Below are 18,893 nucleotides of genomic sequence, written 5' to 3'. Positions count from 1 at the left end.
TTGGAAATTTGTGGATCCCAGTTTAAAATCTCCTGGATTTGATGATCTCCAAGGTCTGGCTCTTTATCTTACAAGAAGATCTTTGTAGACAGATCACTCTGGTTATGGCCATAGGGAAGAAAAGGCTTAGTCCTTGACAGATACCACAGATGTAGTTGCAAAGACTAATTAGGTATAGAGTTCTTTGTAATCTACCTGGAAGGAGTAGTTGACCTGGAAGTGATCACTTCAGCCAGATTTTTACCCACTCATTGTCAAGTAGCGTCACCTTCAAGATTAGTAGGGTGCTTCCATCAAGCTACTGAACAAAGCAGTAAGCCCATCCTGATTAAAACAAACAGAAGCCCTCTACATTCTGATGAAATTTGGTGTTATCCTCACCCCTTTACTTTCCCTTCCCCTACACACAGTCAGTCAGTTGTTAAATCTTGTCATTTTTACCTTCACAACATGTCTCAGGTTTGACTCTTTCTCAAGACTCATATAGTATTAACCTTCTTTCAGACTCTCATCACCTATCTTCTGGACTATTTCAAAAGCTTCCTGATTGGTTTTTGTCTCAAATGTTTCCCATCTACAATCTATCCCCTACTCCGTACCAAAGTGGTTTTCCTAAAGCACAGGTCTAGCCTTGTCATCTCCCTGTTTATTAAACTAGGTGGCAGAGAGTGTTGGGTCTGGAGTCAGAAAGATTTTCTTCCTGAGTTCAAATCTGACCTCAAACATTTACTACCTGGGCAAGTCACTTAGCCCTTTTTGCCTCAGTTTCTTCATTTATAAAAGAAACTGCAGAAGGAAATGGCAAGCTACTCCAGTATCTTCGCCAAGAAAACCCCAAATGGGATCACAAAGAATTGGATATGACTGAAAGAAACGAAACAAAACTACTGGACAAGTGATTCCTCATTGCCTCTAAGATCAAATATGAACTCCTGTATTTAGTGTTCAAAGCTCTTCAGAACCCAGCCCCATTCTACCTTTCCAGTCTTGTTATACGTTATTCTCCTTCTGTTCTTTATAATCCAGTCAAACTGACTTTACTGATATTCCTTATTCATGGTTCTCCAGCTCCAGTCTCTGTGCCTTTGCCTGTCCTATCCCTGGAAAACTCTCCCTCTTCATATCTGCCCCATGGCCTCCCTTACTGCTTTCAAGATTCAGCTCAAGCCTCACCTTCTCCTTGAAGCCTTTCCTGGTCCATCTCACCTCTAGCCACGACTGCCCTCTCTCCCCAAAATGCCTTATGTCTACTTTATATATATTTTGAATATATTTACATATGTATTTGTTTTGTCCTCCTTCCTGCTCCTTGGGGGCAGGGACTGTTGGCAAAGAGCAAGTGCTTAAGAAATGCTTACTGATTAATTATTTTTAGAATACGAAAGAGAGTGTAGTAAAGCAAAAGTGCACAGAAAGTTAAAACAATATGGGAGCTGACACAACTGCTCCTCACCGCAATCTCCCTTCAAAGTTCGGTTCATCAGGAACCTCTTTCTGATTCCCCCAGTTACTTATCATCCCAGCTGGGTGGCACAGTGGATAGAGCTCTTGGCCAGGAGTCAGTTCAAGTGTAGCCTCAGATGCTAGTTGTGTAATCTTGGGCAAGTCACTTAACCTTGGTTTGCCTCAGTTTCCTCAACTGTAAAAAGGAGACAATAACAGCAGCTATCTTGTAAGATTGTTAGAAGGATCAAATGGGATAATATTTGCAAAGCACATAGAAACAGGGCTGGCATATAATAAGCACTTAATGCTTGTTTGTTCTCCACCCCATTGGTTGTTTTACATTTATTTTGAGTATTTTCAATTTGCTTTTCTGTTTACATGTTATCTTCCCTCCCCTGTCTCGCACAACCCTTTTATAGAATGTCAGCTCCATGAGGGTATGGACTATTTAATTTTTTGTCTTTGTGTTCTCAGCATTTAGTGCAATGTCTGGCACATAGTTGGTGGTTAATAAATACTTTCTGAATTGATTTGAATCATGGGTTGTGGTTTTAAGTGGGCTAAACGGATCTGAGCAACTTTGGTCTAACTTCAAAAAAAGCATTACAAGATGTAGTTCTTGCAGTCCATCCTATGAAGAGGGAAAGGTGATAAACCAGTGTCTTATAGAGGTACCCATCATCTCTTCCTCTGCTTCCCCACCCCCAAGTGCAAATTGATGGGAGGAAGGTGCTGAAAGACTTATGCACACATATCCCCATCCCCTCTCCTTCCATCTCTCTCTGACCCCTTCTTGCTTCCTCCATCTCCTCTCTCACTTATAAAAAAGAAGAAAAAAAAGTGCTAATTGACAGCAACAAAGAATTCTTTGCCCTGAGCCCTTTCCCTTGTTGTTATCAGTCCAGCCTTGGTACAAAGACCTGTACCTTTTGTCTTTTGCATCCATAGAAATCACTGTCAGCCTTCTGTTACATATCCTTTCTTTCTGTCAGGCTCATACTTGGCAAGAATAGATTCATTTGGTCATTTATTTCTGTACCTCTTTTGATTTTGTTTTCTCATTCCTCTCTTATCACCTAGTTTCCCATTAATCCTTCTAGTGGACTACATAGGCATCCAGCCCTGGCAAACTGATTTGCCTCATTCTTGTGAGATTCCTTCAAATATGTCAGCTAGTTTTACATTATTCCTTCAGAAATATGGATATTCTTTATTGAATTTCCTTTCATGTTTCGAGCAGACGCATGAAACTGCTTGTGAGACCTGTGAAGTCTGAATGGATATTATTTCACATTTTGGGGGAGAGGACATTAATTCCCCATTATGCAAATTTGAAAATAAATTGTTGATCTTTGGGAAAAATTAACAAGGAACTCACTAAGTATCTCATTAAATAATTAAATGAAAATTAAAACTCAATAAATAAGTACAGAGAAGGTTTCTTTGCATATTAGAATGATTTTTTGCACATTTAAAATTTCATTTTAGATTAAATTGCCCATCATATTCTTACTTTTCTCCTCCAGGGCTTGGCATCAGGCAGTGATTCCAGGGCTAAATATCACTTCTGTCATCAACAATGAGACTCTTATTTGTTCTGCCAGTATAATCAAACTGAACCTCCCCCCCATTCCTCTTTGAATCTTCTTTTGGGTCTGTCTAGATTTTAATACTTTTCACTTTAAGCACAATGTTATGACTTTTCCCCAAGACTGTCAGACTTACATTGGTGATGATTTGTAGGACAACTTTTTCTTCTAGCTTTCCAGCTTTCTCCATAGGAGAATCACTTAGAAATTTAAAGTACATCCCCCTTAAGAAAAACTCAGTAAAAGAGTATAAATGAATGACAGCTTCTAGAATATGTTTAACTGAAACTCTGCTAGTAATAGATCCCATCCACTAATATTATATCAATGATGTTTTTGATAGATTAGCGTATTGTGATTAAAAATGTCTTGACAAGTAATATATGTGTGATTGAAAATTACATTCAGCTATGAACCACTTTAGTGGATTTATTTTTTGACAGCTACAAAAGCATTTCCAAAAATCCTTATAAAGTTAAGTTGTTTGCTCTGATGTCTTTGGGTTGATTCTGTGTAGAATGAAAAAAATGGGGGAGAAATTAAAACTTTTCAAGCCTTCATTTAATGGTTAAAAAATATATCACGACTTACAGGAATGTACTGACCCAAATGACATTTGTCAAACTAAAGAAAAGTTAAATGTGTATGTAAGCAAATAAATGTATCCAAAGCATATCTGCAAAGTGATATATGAATGAGAAGCACTATTATCTTTGCATAGAAGTACTACATATAAAGGAATTCACCAAGCATTCAAAATGGAAATCCATGAAATTGGGAGATGTAGTAAGAACTCATTTACGTGGTGCTTTATAGTTTGCAAAGCACCTTCCTCATAATAATCCTGTGAGGTAGGTGTTAATTACTTCCAGTTTGTAAAGAAAAATGAGTCTGGGTGTTTAAGTGACTTTGCCTGTGATCACACAGCTTATGAATATCTCAGACAGGATTTGAAGCCTGGCTTTCTGACTCTAAATCCATTGCTTTGTTTACTATACCATGCTGTGTCTAATAAAGCATACTCTGTTGCATGTGTTGCCCCCTCCCCTTCCTCCTTTGGTCATAGCCTTTCAAATGTGTAAGAGCCTTAAATGGTGAAACAGTTATTATGGTTTTCCAACCTGGATTCCTTGAAAATCTTCCCCACCATCATGTTTGTAAAACTGAGGAATCACAAAACGAGGAGCCAGACAGACAATAAGAAGAAATTTATTCGTGTGCTAAGGCTTGCACTAGTGCAGGTTCAGCTTCTTAGGATACAGATTTGGTTTTTATAGATTTTTAGGCTGCTTACCCTACACAGCCAGTCAGTGGCATTCTCTAGCAAAAAAGGGAATGGGGAAATGCGCAAGCCTTGGAGACACAGAAGTTGTCAAAGGTCAGGTTTGGTCTGTGGGAAAACACATTTCTGGGTGGTTAGTCTTATCAGAAGTCCCTTTATGGCAGGAAATTTCTAAGATGGTAGAGGCCCCTTTTAAAATAGAATCATTTTTTTGTTCATTCTGTTGTCACCAGTAGAGAGGGAAGTAAAATGCAAACTCTTTATCTCTTGTTTCCTTGATCTCAGAGGGGAGAACATATTTTCCCCAAATCACAGTTCTTGGTTAAGCCTGCTTCTTTTATCAGGTGCTTCAAACTAGTATGTAGAAAGAATGCTGGTCTGGCCAAAACATTATGTAGTCTTTCAGTAAGTCTTGTAGCCACTCGGGGTCATTACTCTCATCAGTAAAACAGTGGTACTTCACTTTGCATCTACTACCCTACCTGGTTTCAGTTCTTTGGAGCAGGACTTAGCAGAGAACATTTTCTCTTTTAGAGATCTCTAAGCTAACTGGATTTCTTTTCTGCCTTATCCACTCCCTGGCACCTTGACTCTCTCTGTTCTTGACCAGTTTGTACTTTTGCATTTTGAAATTACTAGTAAACTTAAATAACCTTGGCTAATAAGAGTTTCTATTCCATAAATTCACATCATGCCTTAATGGTATATCTCACCCTGCCTTTTTTGAGATGTAGCCTCTGTCCAATCCCTTAGTATAATTGCTGCCTTGCCTTAGCTAAACAGAATAAGTTTGGTAATATTCCATAAGCTCCTGGTCAAGATGCTTCCTAGCCTTGCTATCAACTGTGCCTATCATAGAGCTGCAGAGAAACCTTACCCTGCCTTCTTTTTCTCATATTCTCATCAAAGGCACTGTGCTATGTACTTCAGGGGACATACAGATCAGTAAAATATAATCACCGTCCTCAGAGTTTGTAATCTAGTAAGAGAGGTGAGAAGACATGACTGTACTTCAAGGCAGAAATATAAGTGGCAAAAAAAAAATACATTGATTCAGGGGAAGACTTCACATCCAGATGAGGAGATCAGGGAAGGCTTTATAGAGGAAGTGACATTTGAAGGAATGATAGACATAGAGACAGTGGAAGAGAACATTCCAGATAAAGATAACAGAATGAGCAGACAGAAACAGAGTTTAGGATAACTCTGAACTTTTTCAGGAAACAGTAAGTAGTTTTAATATAGTCCTAGATATGGAGCACATCATTATTGCAAGCTTTGGAACTTGAATGGATTTCCACGTGCACTAGGAGATAAGACTGAAAACATAATTTGGATTCATATTGTTGGGGGCCTTAACTTCCAAACAGTGGGGTGCCCCAGAAATTTATATCTGCATATTGACACAAAGCTCTTCTTGAGAACGACTGATGAAGGATGAATTGAATTGGAGAGAGGATAGACTGGAAGCAAGGAAACTAGTTAGGAGGCAATTGCAATTGTCTGGCCCAGGTGAGAGATGATGGGAGTCTGAATATGGGAAGTAGTTGTAGGAAAGGAAAAGAGAAGCTGTCTTTCAGAGATACCAGACAGGTCAATTCTATGAGAACTGTTGACTAATTAGACATAGGAGAGCAAAGCTGAAGGAGTCAAAGATGATTGCAGGTTTTCAGCTTGAGTGTCTAGGAGAACATACAGGAGAGTTTTAGGAAAAATTACTTGCACTAACAAGCCTTGCCAGTTGAAGAGCTTTAATTTTTTTTTTTGGCTTTTCCTTGTGTGTTTTCTCCCTCCATTAGATTATAAATTCCTCAAGGACAAGGACTCTCTTTTTTAAAAATTATATTCCTAATGCTTAGCACAATGCCTAAATAAATGTTTATTGGATTGGATTGACTTGGATTGGTACTGGATTATATTTAACTAAATTCAACAAATACTTATTAGAGAATCATGGTATAGAGTCATATATATATATAGAATTAGAAGAGACCTTAGAAATCGAGTCCAACCCCTATATTTTGTATATGAAGAAGCTAAAGCCAAGAGAAGTTAATGACTTGCTCAGGGTCACATAGCTAGTCAGTGTCTGAGGAGGGATTTGACTCCAAATCTTATTGAATTCAAGTCTAGCTCCCAACCCCTAAAACATACTATCTTAAAATGAAACCCTGTAATTTTGATCATAGGTGAAGACTCAAATATTAGCATGATTTGAGAAAATGCCTTTTTTTTTTCAACATTTGCCATCCATAAGAGCTTTGGTAGTCAGGTGATAGGAATTCAGATTTAGAAAAATCTTGTGACTCCTTCTGGTTGGACTTGTCCTGTTTCAGAAGAAAGAGATAGTCAATAGTAACAAAAGATGCAGGAAGGTTAAGTAAGACTGACAAAAATGGACTGAGAAGGAGAAATGAAAAATCTTTAGGGGGGAAAAGCCATATCAACAGACAGATATTTCATGACAAAAGAAATCTCCCGAGGAAGGGAAAGATATCATTACAGATTTTGCAAGTACCCATTGAAAATGACAATGGAGCAACACTAGAAAGGTAATGTAGGTTGAGAAAAGGCCATTGAATTTAGCAGTTAAGGAGATTGTTGACAGCCTTGGAGACAGCAGTTTCTGGGTTTGGGGATTAGATGTGACATCGCAAGGGACTAAAAAGTGAGTGAATGGTAAGGCAGTAAAGGCAGCCAGTGCAAACAACTCCGTGTAGGCCAGCAGTTCTTAATCAGGAGTTCATAAACTTAATTTTTTTTGATAACCATTTCACTCTATTTACTTTGTAATCTCATGGATTTTATTTTGTGAATTTAAAAGCAATATTCTGAAAAGGGATCCATAGGCTTCACCAGAATGCCAACGGTGTTTATGGCAAAAATAATGTTCTAGGAGTTTGTCAGCCAAGGGGAAAGATATAGAATGTAATGTGAAAGGGATGATGGAGGAATGTAAAAGGTTTTTTTTTGTTTGTTTGTTCTTAAAGGATGAGGAGTTTTTATTGTATTCATAATCAAGGAAGTAGGGATCTTTAGGTAAAGAGAAATTGTAAATAAAAGATGGAAGGAATAATTAATTGGTGAGATAAACTTCCAAAGTAGATTGGAATGAATGTATCAGGGGCACAGATATAGAGTTTCAGCCTAGAAAAGAGGAGGATCATTTCATCTTCTGAGACTCAAACAAAGAAAAGGACAGATAAAAATATAGAGAGTTTCCAAGGTATGGGGTAGAAGAAATAAGGGAACTAATGACAAATGATTTCCGTTTTTCTCAGAAGATTAGGATATAAGTCATTTGCTGGGAAGAGTGTGTGTGGATAGGAGTCTCTTGGCAACTTGAAGTGAGTCAAAGGTTTGGAATAATAATAAATGCTCCTATAGAGAGTGTAGAAGGTCAATCAGGAATTAATAAAAGGATTAACCTACAATAGTAAAGGTTTGCTGGAAATTAAATAATAGCTGATAGTGGTGACCCATAGCTGTGGATCATGTAGGCAGAAAACGGCTAAAAAGCAAGAGGAAAATGGTTGAGTATAGTTGCAGTGGTTGCCTCTAGGGTCAAGACTGTTAAGGGGATAACTTTAAACCAGTTGCCTTCAACAGTCTGTAGAACTGAGAAGACAGAATTGGATGGATTTACAGGAGGTTGTGAATGAGAATAAGCCCTGGGAGTGTTGAGGTTTGGGGTGCTTGGCACCCTAAAATACCAACATGCCGGGTCCTACAGAATGAATTCAAGTCAAGACTCCTTCCAGCCAAAGTATTACAAAGTTTATTAAAGGTTCAGTATATTGAATTGACTCTTAAGGAGCCTTGCCATTTGTGATGCTTGTATTGACAAGCGGATCAGATGGCATCTCAGCTAGACAGAGTCAGAGCTGGATTGAATCTGAGCACCTTCTTGGAGTTGAGATGGAATTTATAAACAGAAAGTCTGTGGGAAAGGTCTGGAGGTGTTCTAATATTCTGGGAGGAAGGTCAAGGGAGGATCTTGATGAAACAAGGGTAACTAGTAATGTTATGATTAAGGGTGGGAAATAGCTGGAGACAATTGGGAGGTATCAGATAATGTAGGGCTTGGGTGGGAAGCAGGTGGGGCAATCAAGAGGTAACAGACAAATGGAGGGCCAGGCTAGGTCAAGAGTCTCAGATTTGAGTATGAAAGGCCAGATTAAGTGGGAAGATTCAAGGGGAGTTCAAGGAGGTTCCCAGAATCTGTACCCCATCAAGAGGAGTAAGGCGGAAGGAGAGAGGGAAATACAGGCTATTATAATCAGAGAAATTTCAGAGTTCATGATAATGGGAGGGAAAGTTTTGAATGATGGATGAATGCATGAAACATCATTTCTTAATCACTTAGAGGTCTTTGTTCCAGACATTGTGCTAAGTGCCAGGGAACAAATGTAAAAAGTATTTTATATTTGACTTCAGGGAACCCATAAAACAACACATATGGGGGAGGAGTGGACAAAGAACTATGTAGACTCCCTCAAGGAATGATTGAATTGCTGGATTAAAGAGATAGGAATGAGAGCTGGCTAGCCATAGGCTAGGGAAAATACCACATGAAAATACCAGTTCCAGTAACTTCCCACTGCCTATAGGATAAAATATAAGCCTTTCTGTTTAAACTTCATAGTTAAACAACCTTTATAACCTTTGTAGCCTTCATAAACTAGTCCTTACTCCTTTTTCTAACTTCATTGGACATTCTTCCCCTTGCCACAATTTGTGGCCCACTCAGATTGGCCTTCTCTAAGCCTCTTACCTATGACATTGTTTCTTTTTTTTGTGCTTTTGTGCTAGTTTAGGTCCCTCATGTCTGGAATTCTCTTGCTCCTTTTCTTTTAAGATGGAGCTCAGGCACCATCTTCTTCATGAAGTCTTTCTTGATTGCCCCACTGCCCTTCCTTTACTCCCCAAATACCTTGTATTTAACTACTTTATGTATGTATAAATGCATAAGTACATTTGTATTTAGCTAGATGTAGGCAGTGCTTATTTTTATATGGGCATGTCTCTCCTGTTAGAAGGTAAACTAGTTGAGAGTAGGGCTAATTTCTTTCTTTGCTCTTTTAATCCCTAGAGCCTAGCACAGTGCTTCAGGATAAGGACTAGGTGCTTAATAAATACTTGTTGATTGATCAGTGTATTCCATGGATTGGATCAGGGGACCTAAAGCTTGATGGTGATGAGTTTTGAGAAGGGCTGTAATCAAGGACACTAAAACCCATATAGGAGTAGGTCATCCCATTATCCTCCACCACAGACTCAAGTGAAGGCATTAGGTGGTAGCCATGCATGGAAATTCTTGCTCACTTAACTTTTCTTTCCTGTTATATTTTTTTAGTTGTTGTTTCCAAAAATCAGACTTCTTTGCCTGGCATTTAGGGTTCTCTGCAAATCATCTTTTTTCATTGAGCCTCACATAGAGTTTTGTTCTCCTTCTCTCTAATATTATAATGTATGCTAATTATTTATGTTTATATCTTCTCTTTCATTAGATTGTAAGCTCTGTGAGAGCAGGAACTATGTTTCATTTAACATAGTGTCTCTCCTCAGTACTCAGGACTGGACTCTACACACAACAGACCTTTAAAAATGTTTAATGAATGCTTGAATAAATCTGTCTTTGATGTCTAAACTCTCATTTATTACTTTCTATTAGTCTTTAAGAACGTCAGTTCTCTGAGGTTATCCATCTTTTCTCACGAATATTCTTCAAAACGTTCAGCATATATAATGTTAATGCTAACAACAAATCCTCCCTTTTGAGTTCCTAAATAAAGCATATTCTCTCTTTCAAGATATAATCAGAGGAATGAATCTTCTCAAGAATTGCATTTCCAAAGTTGAGAGAAAAAGAATGTTTGCCATATTAACCTTTACAAGAAATCAAAATAAAACATGCCTATTTTTAATTGATCAAAAATTTCCTTAAGTACCATGTTATCCAACAGTATAGGTGAATTACTCAATTCAAGTCATATATTAACACAATCATACACATATAATTTTTGAATATTGGAATTAGGTTACTTATTCATAAGTTACTAACACTGAAGTGACAAATTATGTGTGGGAAATTCCTATTCCCAGTATTAATTGGATTATTTTTTGTTTTAGCCAAATGACTGATATTGACACGAGTCAGCTAAACACAGGAATTTTGATTTTCTGAATGTATAATACATACCTAATATCATGAAGACATTGACTTATGCTGATAATTCTCTGTTAAGATGGATATTGGCTGTGGTTGGAATTTTAATCATAGGATACACCAGGGATTTGATGTTCCCCAAACCACAAAATAACATCATAAATGATGAGAAATGAACCTGGCAATACAACTTGAGGTGTAAGATAGATAGCAGTTTCAAATGCTGTTTAGGGAAATATAGTATTTAGCCATTATCAGTGAGCCATGAGGTTGGTAGTTTAGGAAAGGATGTGATTGTGGATCTCTAGGCTGTCTTATATAATTACATATAATGACTGAAGTAATCACATGCTCCATCAGCCAAAACATTTCTTCTGTTTTCCTAATCAGTCATACAACAAAAACAAAATAAACACTTTACATTGAATTAAAAAATAAACCTGTAAGCATTTGAGTCTGACAAGAGTCTGTTAGACGTGAGAGAAGTCCAAGACATCAGAAGTATGTGTGCCAGTCCAATTAGTGGGCCCTATGAATTTAGAAGCACTTGCTGCAATCAAATGAATTTGTAAGTTCTTCATATATCTTTCATGATTGAATAAGTAACCATTTTTTGACCCAAGATCTCCTGCTAAATGATTTTTACAACTGAACTACCTGTTAACAGTGATTTTTCGGCTTGGTGCTATCTTTCCCAGAAACACAGTGTGTGACTTTATAATGTATAATTATCAGATAGATGACTGTAACTTTCATTTGTTAACCATTAGCAAAGCTTGCGCAGTCATGGCTATAGGATGATTTAACTATAACTTGTTCCCCTGTTCATATTTCACTTATCTCTGCCAGTCTTCCTTTTGCTTCCTGGCCTGCTAATTGTTTTATAATTATTGGGTACAATCAAAGAGCCAATATTTCTTTATTTCTGGTGAGACCCACTGTCAGCCAACTTTCTCTTGCAAGGTCCATTTCTGGTCTATTCCGGCCTGTTCTATCCGTCTGTCTATCTAGAAATTTAATGCTAACAGGTGTTGTAGAATTTTCCCTTTGCCTATTTGTGTCTCTATAAGCTTACACAGTAGAAAAAAGCTTTAGATTTGGGTTTGAATCCCACCTTTGCCCTTGTGGAAGTCACTTTGTCTGGGTCTCAGTTTCCTCATCTGTAAAACAATTCAGTTGGACCAGTTGACCTCTAAGATCCCTTTGAACTCTGTAATCTATCTCAATTTCACATTCTTTATTGATGTCCATTTTCTCTTGAAAATTTCTGAAAATACAATGTTCATGTTCTTTGTGTTCATAGATAACTCATAATGTTTTGTGTCAGGTGGATATTTAATGAATATTTTGATAAGGCAGCATGATAATGTGGAAAGAACATTAGATATAGGATTGGAAAACTAAGATGTGATTTCGTGTATTGCTTAGCCTCTTTGAGATTTTCATTTGCCACAGCTATAGTTTTCTTATCTGCAACATGGGGACAATGATACTTGTATTAGTTCCCTCAAAAAACTATTGTGAGATTTAGATTCAACAATGCATTGTAAAATGCTTGGAAATAATCAAATACCTTACCAATTGGAGCTATTACTAATAAGATTATGAACATGCTTTTATAAAGCTCTTTATGTTGGAGTCCTTTGTGTTTAACACTTTGGTATGGTCATATAGAACACACAAATAGGGAATTTCCAAGCTTAATTAACTTTTTCCAGTGAAATACTTTCTGTAGATCCCAGAGGGAACTAATAGAATGCCATTGGATAACATTTGCCAGCAGCATGATTAAGTTTATATGTTTGATTACCATCTGGTCTCTTGAATAAAGCAACCATTATGTTGATGGAATATGGTTCTCACTCAAACATGTTCTGTTTTCCACAGGCTTCTGAACAACAACCAAATCAGGAAAATTTCCAGAAATGCTTTTGAAGGACTTGAAAACTTGGTTTATCTGTAAGTCACTGGAAAAATCAACAATTCTACATAGGGTGCTGATTGATTACCTTCTCCTCTTCCTCTTCCTTTTCCTCTTCCTTGTCTTCTTCTTCCTCCTTCCTCCTCCTTTGAAAAGTAATGAATAATCTATTTGAGAAAATAAATTACTAACCTACATTTCTCTTTGTTTAATATGTCCAAAGCAACCTTAGGTAGAAGTATGGTCTCCAGATCCCTGTCTGAAAACCTTTGGGCCCATTTCTGTTGAACCTTGCCTTGGTTTCTCAAATCTTAAATTAAAATAAAAGAAAACAGAAGAGAAATTGTCAGATGTTTCACATTCATAGCTCACTAGACAAACCTACTTCAGAATCACACACATCAAAAAGAAAGAGTAGCATAAAAAACACAGCCATCCCTGCAAGCTTTTCTAAACCTGATGATCATAATGGAAGAAGCAACTTTGGTGATCTTGGATAGGAACCAAGTTTGGGATCAATTAGTTTAAGAATATGACTACAATCCTATTTCCCATCTGCAACTTCCTTGAAAAAGGAAAAAAAAGGAGCTTGAAATGATTAACAGCATAGTTTCATATGTTTATGATAGTGGATAGTGATCACATGTTTGAAATAAGGTAAAGTTCTAGTTTTGTTTTCTTATTACAGATTGCCTGTTGGGAGGTTATGATGGAATATTGTTACATGGAAGGGCTAGGGAAAAATGGAAGAATGTCAAAAGCAAATCAAAATGATGTGATTCTGTTGGAGGAAAAAATATAATTGTTTTTCATTATTATAACAGTATTATTTGAAGGCCAATAAAAATGCAACTTTAAAAAAAAAGTGTCTCCAGCTCTAGTTTCCCCCTGCTCCACTCCATCATATATTAGAATTTTCTTTAAACACTTGGCATTTATATCATTCTCCAGCCTGCTGTGTCAAACCCAAACTCCTCAGGCTGGTATACAAGACTTCCCACAAACACTTCACCATCTTTACTACTTATCTCTCCACCAGATACTGTGATACAGTCAAAGTGATGTTTGTTGCACCATGCATGCATTTTTACTCATGGTCAGCCCAAAAGCTTTTTATACTGCACTGTGTATATCTGAGATGCTCTCCCTCTCTGCCAAACCATGTCTTTTATCCCTTTCGAAACCTAACTCAAAACTAATCTCCAGAAAGGCTTTCACAACTGAGCAGTTCAGACTGCTCTATTATTTCCTCAAGTCATTGTTTAAGATGCCTCCATACTTAAATATATTCCCTTTGTACAATATTTCATTTCAGTGCAATTTAGCAAATATTTTTGGTTACTCACCAAAGATGGGGCCTCCAGTAGGCACTCGGGTCAAAAAGATGAACAAAGATACAGTTATTCCTTTCAAGGAATTTGTAATTTAATAAGGGAAGTGAGGCTGTATGAAAATAAATAAAATAAAAATAGTTGTAATGATACAAGATTTATGCCATGATCTATGACAGGAGAGGTCAAATGAAAAGCTTTGAAAGTTTTGAGAAAGGAGGAATGGATCAATTTCTACCAGGGAGTACATCATGGGGGAAGTTGCCCCTGAGGTGGACCCTGAAAGAAAAGAAAGATTTCAGTAGGTAGAAATATGGCAGTTGTCCAGCTTTAGGTATAATCCCTGCTCTTGGATCACTCTCTCATTTGGAGTACACAGAGGGTGGTTGATTATTTGAAGTTCTAAGAGGGATAACCTTATGATTGACTGCTCCAAACATAATAGCTCATAAGCTTCAACTGATATGCTTCTTCTTACCAGTCAGCCGGAAGACCCAATAAACTTTAGAAAAGACATTTTCTCAAGAACAGGAAGTTATCTAGCACCACTCCCAGCCCCAGAAACAAGGAGCACACCTCCCACAAAGTTAGATAGAATATAGGGTGGAGATGGCAGAGAGTGGGCATGAACTTAAAATACAGTGGAGGCAAAGCACATGATATAACCAAGGCAATGAATAACTCTGAAATAGCAAGGTCTCAATGCCCATTCTTTTGCTGGAGAGTCATCACAAAGTTCACTGTAGGGCAGGATGTTATTCTCCCACCATCAACTGCCTATTGTACAACTAGAACTGGGTATACTGTAGACATCTTTAATTCAATATGTTGATCAGTCAGTCAGTAACAATTTATAAAGTGCCTACTATGTGTCATACAATGAACTAAGTACTGGGGATACCAAAAAAAAAAAAAAAAGCAAAAGACAGTTTTTGCCTTTAAAGAGCATGCAGTCTAAAGAGAGAGGCCACAAGCAGACAAAAATATGTAGACAAGCTACGTTCAGAATAAGTAGAAAAATAATTAAAGGAGGGAAGACATTAAATTTAGGAGGATTTGGGAAAGGCTTCTTGTGGAAATTAGGATTTTAGTCAGGACTTAAAGGAAGTCAGGGAAGCTGGTATGTGGAGTTGAGGAGAGAGTTTTCCAGGAAAAGGGGACAGCCAGAGAAAAGTCCCAGAGCTGAGAGATGGAATGTCAGTGTCACTATGTAGAAAATCATATTCACAGTTGAGTGGAGGATGGACTGAGTACCTGGGAAGGAGTATGGTATAAAGAAGACTGGAAAGGTAGGAGGGGGCTAGTTCATGAAGGGCTTTGAATGCAAAACAGAACATTTTGTATTTGCTCTTGGAGGTGATAGGGAGTCATTAAAGTTTTTTGAGTGAGGTGGAGGCCTTGATTACACATGTCACTTTTGTAGCTAAATAGAAGATGGATGGCAGATCCACCAGCCATCTATTAAAGTAATTCACATGTGACGTATTGAAAGCATACTTCAGAGTGGTGGCAGTGTCAGAGGAGAGACGGGAGTATGGTTAAGAGCTTTTGCAGATGTGAAATAAACAGGATTTGAAAGCAAATTGTATATAGGAGGTGAGAGACAGTGAGAAGTTGAGAGTGACACCTGAGCTGGAAGCCTGAGGGACTGGAGGAGGGTATTACCCTCTACAGTAATAGGGAAGTTAGGAGGACAGGAGGATTTAGGAGGAAAAAGAATAAGTTTTGTTTTGGCCATATTGAGTCTAAGATATTTACTGGACATCTTCACATGGGGCACTGTACTTTAGGCAGGTAGGGGGTATGGAAGATAGAGTGACTGGCCTGGAGTCAGGAAGACTCACTTTCCTGAGTTCAGATCCTGCCTCAGACACTTATTAGCTGTGTGATCCCAGGCAAGTCACTGTTTTCTTCAGTTTTCTAATTTGTAAAATGAGCTAGAGAAGGGAATGGCAAATCCCTTCAGTATCTTTGCCAAGAAAACCCCATATGAGGCCATGAAGAGTTGGACACAATTGAAAAACAAATGAACTGAACTGCACAATCAGTCTGAGGTGTCTGAAAGGCAGCTGGAGACGTGATATTGGAGGTCAGCCGAGAAGTCAGGACAGGATAGATTTGAGAATAATTACCATAGAGATGGTAATTAAGTTCATGGGAGCTGATAAAATGAAGTGAAGTAGTCCATAAAAATGAAGTAGTATAGAAAGAGAAGAGAAGTGGTCCCAGGACAGAGCCCTGTGGGACACCTATGGTTAGAGGCTATAATCTTAATGAGGAGATTGAGAAGGAGTAGTTTGATAGGCAGGGGGAACCAGGAAAGATTGGCATCCCCAAAATCTAGAGAGAACGAGGAAAAGGTAATCAACAGGGTTAAAGACTGCAGCCAGGTTTAGGAGAATGAGGATTCAGAAAAAGCCGTTGGATTTGGCAATTAGGAGATGAGTGGTAACTTTGGAGAGAGCAGTTTCGGCAGAATGATTAGGTTGGAAGTAGGATTTTTAAGGAGTTAAAAAGAGTGAGAAAAAGAAAGTGAATACATCTATTGTAGATGACCTTTTAGAGGAATTTAGAAGTATAGGATGATAGCTATCAGAGATGGAAGGATCAAATGAAAATATTTTTGAGGAGGAAGGGGGCGTATTGGTAGGCAGTAGGTAGAGAAAGTAGATAGGTAGAGACTGAAAATAAGTGGAAGAGTGGGGACGACAGAGGGGGCAATCTGTGGAAAGAGATGTGATATAATGGGATCACTAGAGGGCCTTGGTAAGGAGTGAGTGGCCTTGGTAAGGAGTAAGGTAATTTCCTCATGTGAGACTGAGTGAAAAGAACTGAAATGATGACATAAGACATCTGAGTGATATGAGATGAGGAAGAGAGAGTTCAAGACAAATGGCCTCATGTTTTTCTGTACATATGAGGAGATATGGGAGGTTTGAGGAGAGATGAAAAAGTTCAGAAGAGCTGCTATGGAGGGTGGGATTGTGCATGTGTTCGACCTTCGTTGCCAAAGAAGACCATGCCATCAGAGAAATGGTGACATGACTTGCACTTGACTTTGTTTTGAGTGAGGGAGGGCTATACAGATTACCAGCCTCACTTCTCCAGAGCCATCTGAATCCAGTGACCAGATACTCATCAGGATGACTGGAGATTACCCAGGATGAGGCAAGTGGGGTTAAGTGACTTGCCCAAGTTCACATAGCTAGTGAGTGTCAAGTGTCTGAGGTAAGATTTGAACTCAGGTCCTACTGACTCCTGCACTGGTGCTCTATCCACTGTATCATCTAGCTGCCCCAGGGTGGGATAGTAAGATAACGAGGAAGGTGCAGTAGGATTACCTACTATATTTGTAGGTTGAGATTACATGATGTAAATTTGTAGTGGACCCACTCATATGGTTGTGGGATTTTCTGTGCCTTTGTTTGAAGAATGAAGTGCAGGGTTTGCTAAAGGAAGATAGAGGCAGAGGTAGAGAGCCAATAGATTGTGGGCAGATGAGGGGATTTTGGAATTCTTAAAAATAGAAATAGTACACTGGTGGGTGATGGCAAAATGAAGGATATGATCATCCTTGTGTTTATATGTCCAAAACGGAAAGACCTGGAATGCTTTCCCTCCTCATCTTTACCTCCTGGCTTCTCTGGCTTCCTTGAAGTCCTAGCTAAAATACCACCTTCTATAGGGCGGATTTTGTGATTTCCTTTAATTCTAGTGCCTTGCCTCTGTTGTTTATTTCAAATTTATCTGCTATGTAGCTTGTTTGTATATTGCTGTTCCCATGTTTTCTCCTCCATTAGATTGTGAGCTCCTTGAGAGCAGGGACTGTCTTTTATCATTTTTTTTTTTTGTATTTCTAGTACCTGGCACATAGTAGGTGCTTCATAAATGGCTCTTGACTGACTTACAAAAAAGAATGCAGCGTACAAGGGTTGTGGTCTCTTTTACATAGGCCCAGGGCCTTTCTGCTTATAGCGTTGCTTCCCTTCAGATACCATTAGTGCAAACCAGCAACCAAGCAAATGACTGAGACTAAGACCTTCACTGAAGATGTTCCCAGTTCTAGCTACACAGTCAGTATAAATGGCTTCTCTTAATCATGTGCTTAGCCAAAGAGAACTAATTATAGAATGTATGTGAATGCTCCTCAATTTGTCCAAGACACTTATTATGAATCATCACGATTCTTCTAGAAGCCAGCTCTCCAGCCTTTCTACGCTGGGAATTGGCATCACTTGAGCACACTGAGGCCTTTTTGTGCATGTACCAGTCCCTGCCTTACAACTGAACATCTGATTGTTGCTAAGCACCATTGATTGCAGCAGCTCAACACCCATTTAATGGTATTTCTCCCTTTAATTGTTTTGAATCACAGCAGAGATAATTTAATGTTTTATGTCTTGAAGGTTTCTATAATCCTTGGATTGACGCCATAGTTCATAAGCTTGCTACATTATCTTTGCTTTTTACTCCTTCTCATCATTGATTCTTTTTTTTCTTTCTTACATTCACGGAGATATATGAGCATTCACCAGTAAAAAAATACAGGATTTTATTACTTTAAAATTCATAGAAAGTTTAAAACTTTTATGTTTATTCTATGATGTTTTCTACCTTTTATTCGAAACTATCACCAATGACAGTATTAACAGTGGGTGTATCATTTTTACTGCTCTCCCTTTCATTTCCTACCATGCCTTCCTCATTCAGTTATCCTTTTTCTTGCCTTTTCCATTACATTGGCTTCTTTTTCTCTTCCTTCTCCTCTTCTTTTCATTCTTTTTTTAAAGCTTTTATGAAGGAATATTTACTTCAAAAGTATAGCAAGAACAAACATGCCAGTATTCCCTCAACATCTGTGGTAGAATCCCCCACTATACCTTTATTTACCATACACACACACACACACAAACACACACATACATATATATATACATACATACATACATATATATGTATATTATATATATATACACACATATATATGTATATTTAGTCTCTGGGCAGGAGAGGGGAATTAGGTACACAGTCTAACTCAGTTACTACATAGCATTAGCCCCATCGTATTCCACATCCAAAGGAGGTCTCTGTCTCTTCCCCCTCCCCCTTGCCTCTTGGGATCCTGGCTTTCTTAGGAGTTCCCTACTGGGCTTCC

At 38.1% G+C, this 18,893-nt stretch overlaps 1 protein-coding gene across 4 annotated transcripts in view; it reads left to right on the top strand.

Annotated features, from left to right (window-relative positions):
- The window catches only part of PXDNL (peroxidasin like), a 522,877-nt gene that overhangs the window by 239,640 nt on the left and 264,344 nt on the right, over positions 1-18,893 (top strand). For all 4 annotated transcript variants that reach the window (XM_072604570.1, XM_072604572.1, XM_072604573.1 and 1 more), the window contains exon 3: positions 12,374-12,445. In XM_072604570.1, coding sequence (XP_072460671.1) covers positions 12,374-12,445 — 72 coding nt within the window. The remainder of the gene's footprint in view (positions 1-12,373; positions 12,446-18,893) is intronic.

This window comes from Notamacropus eugenii, chromosome 4 (assembly GCF_028372415.1).
Source record: "Notamacropus eugenii isolate mMacEug1 chromosome 4, mMacEug1.pri_v2, whole genome shotgun sequence".
In the NCBI taxonomy this organism is placed as follows: Eukaryota; Metazoa; Chordata; class Mammalia; order Diprotodontia; family Macropodidae; genus Notamacropus; species Notamacropus eugenii.
Note: the sequence above shows the minus strand (reverse complement) of the source record. Positions and strands in the feature narration are given on the sequence as shown.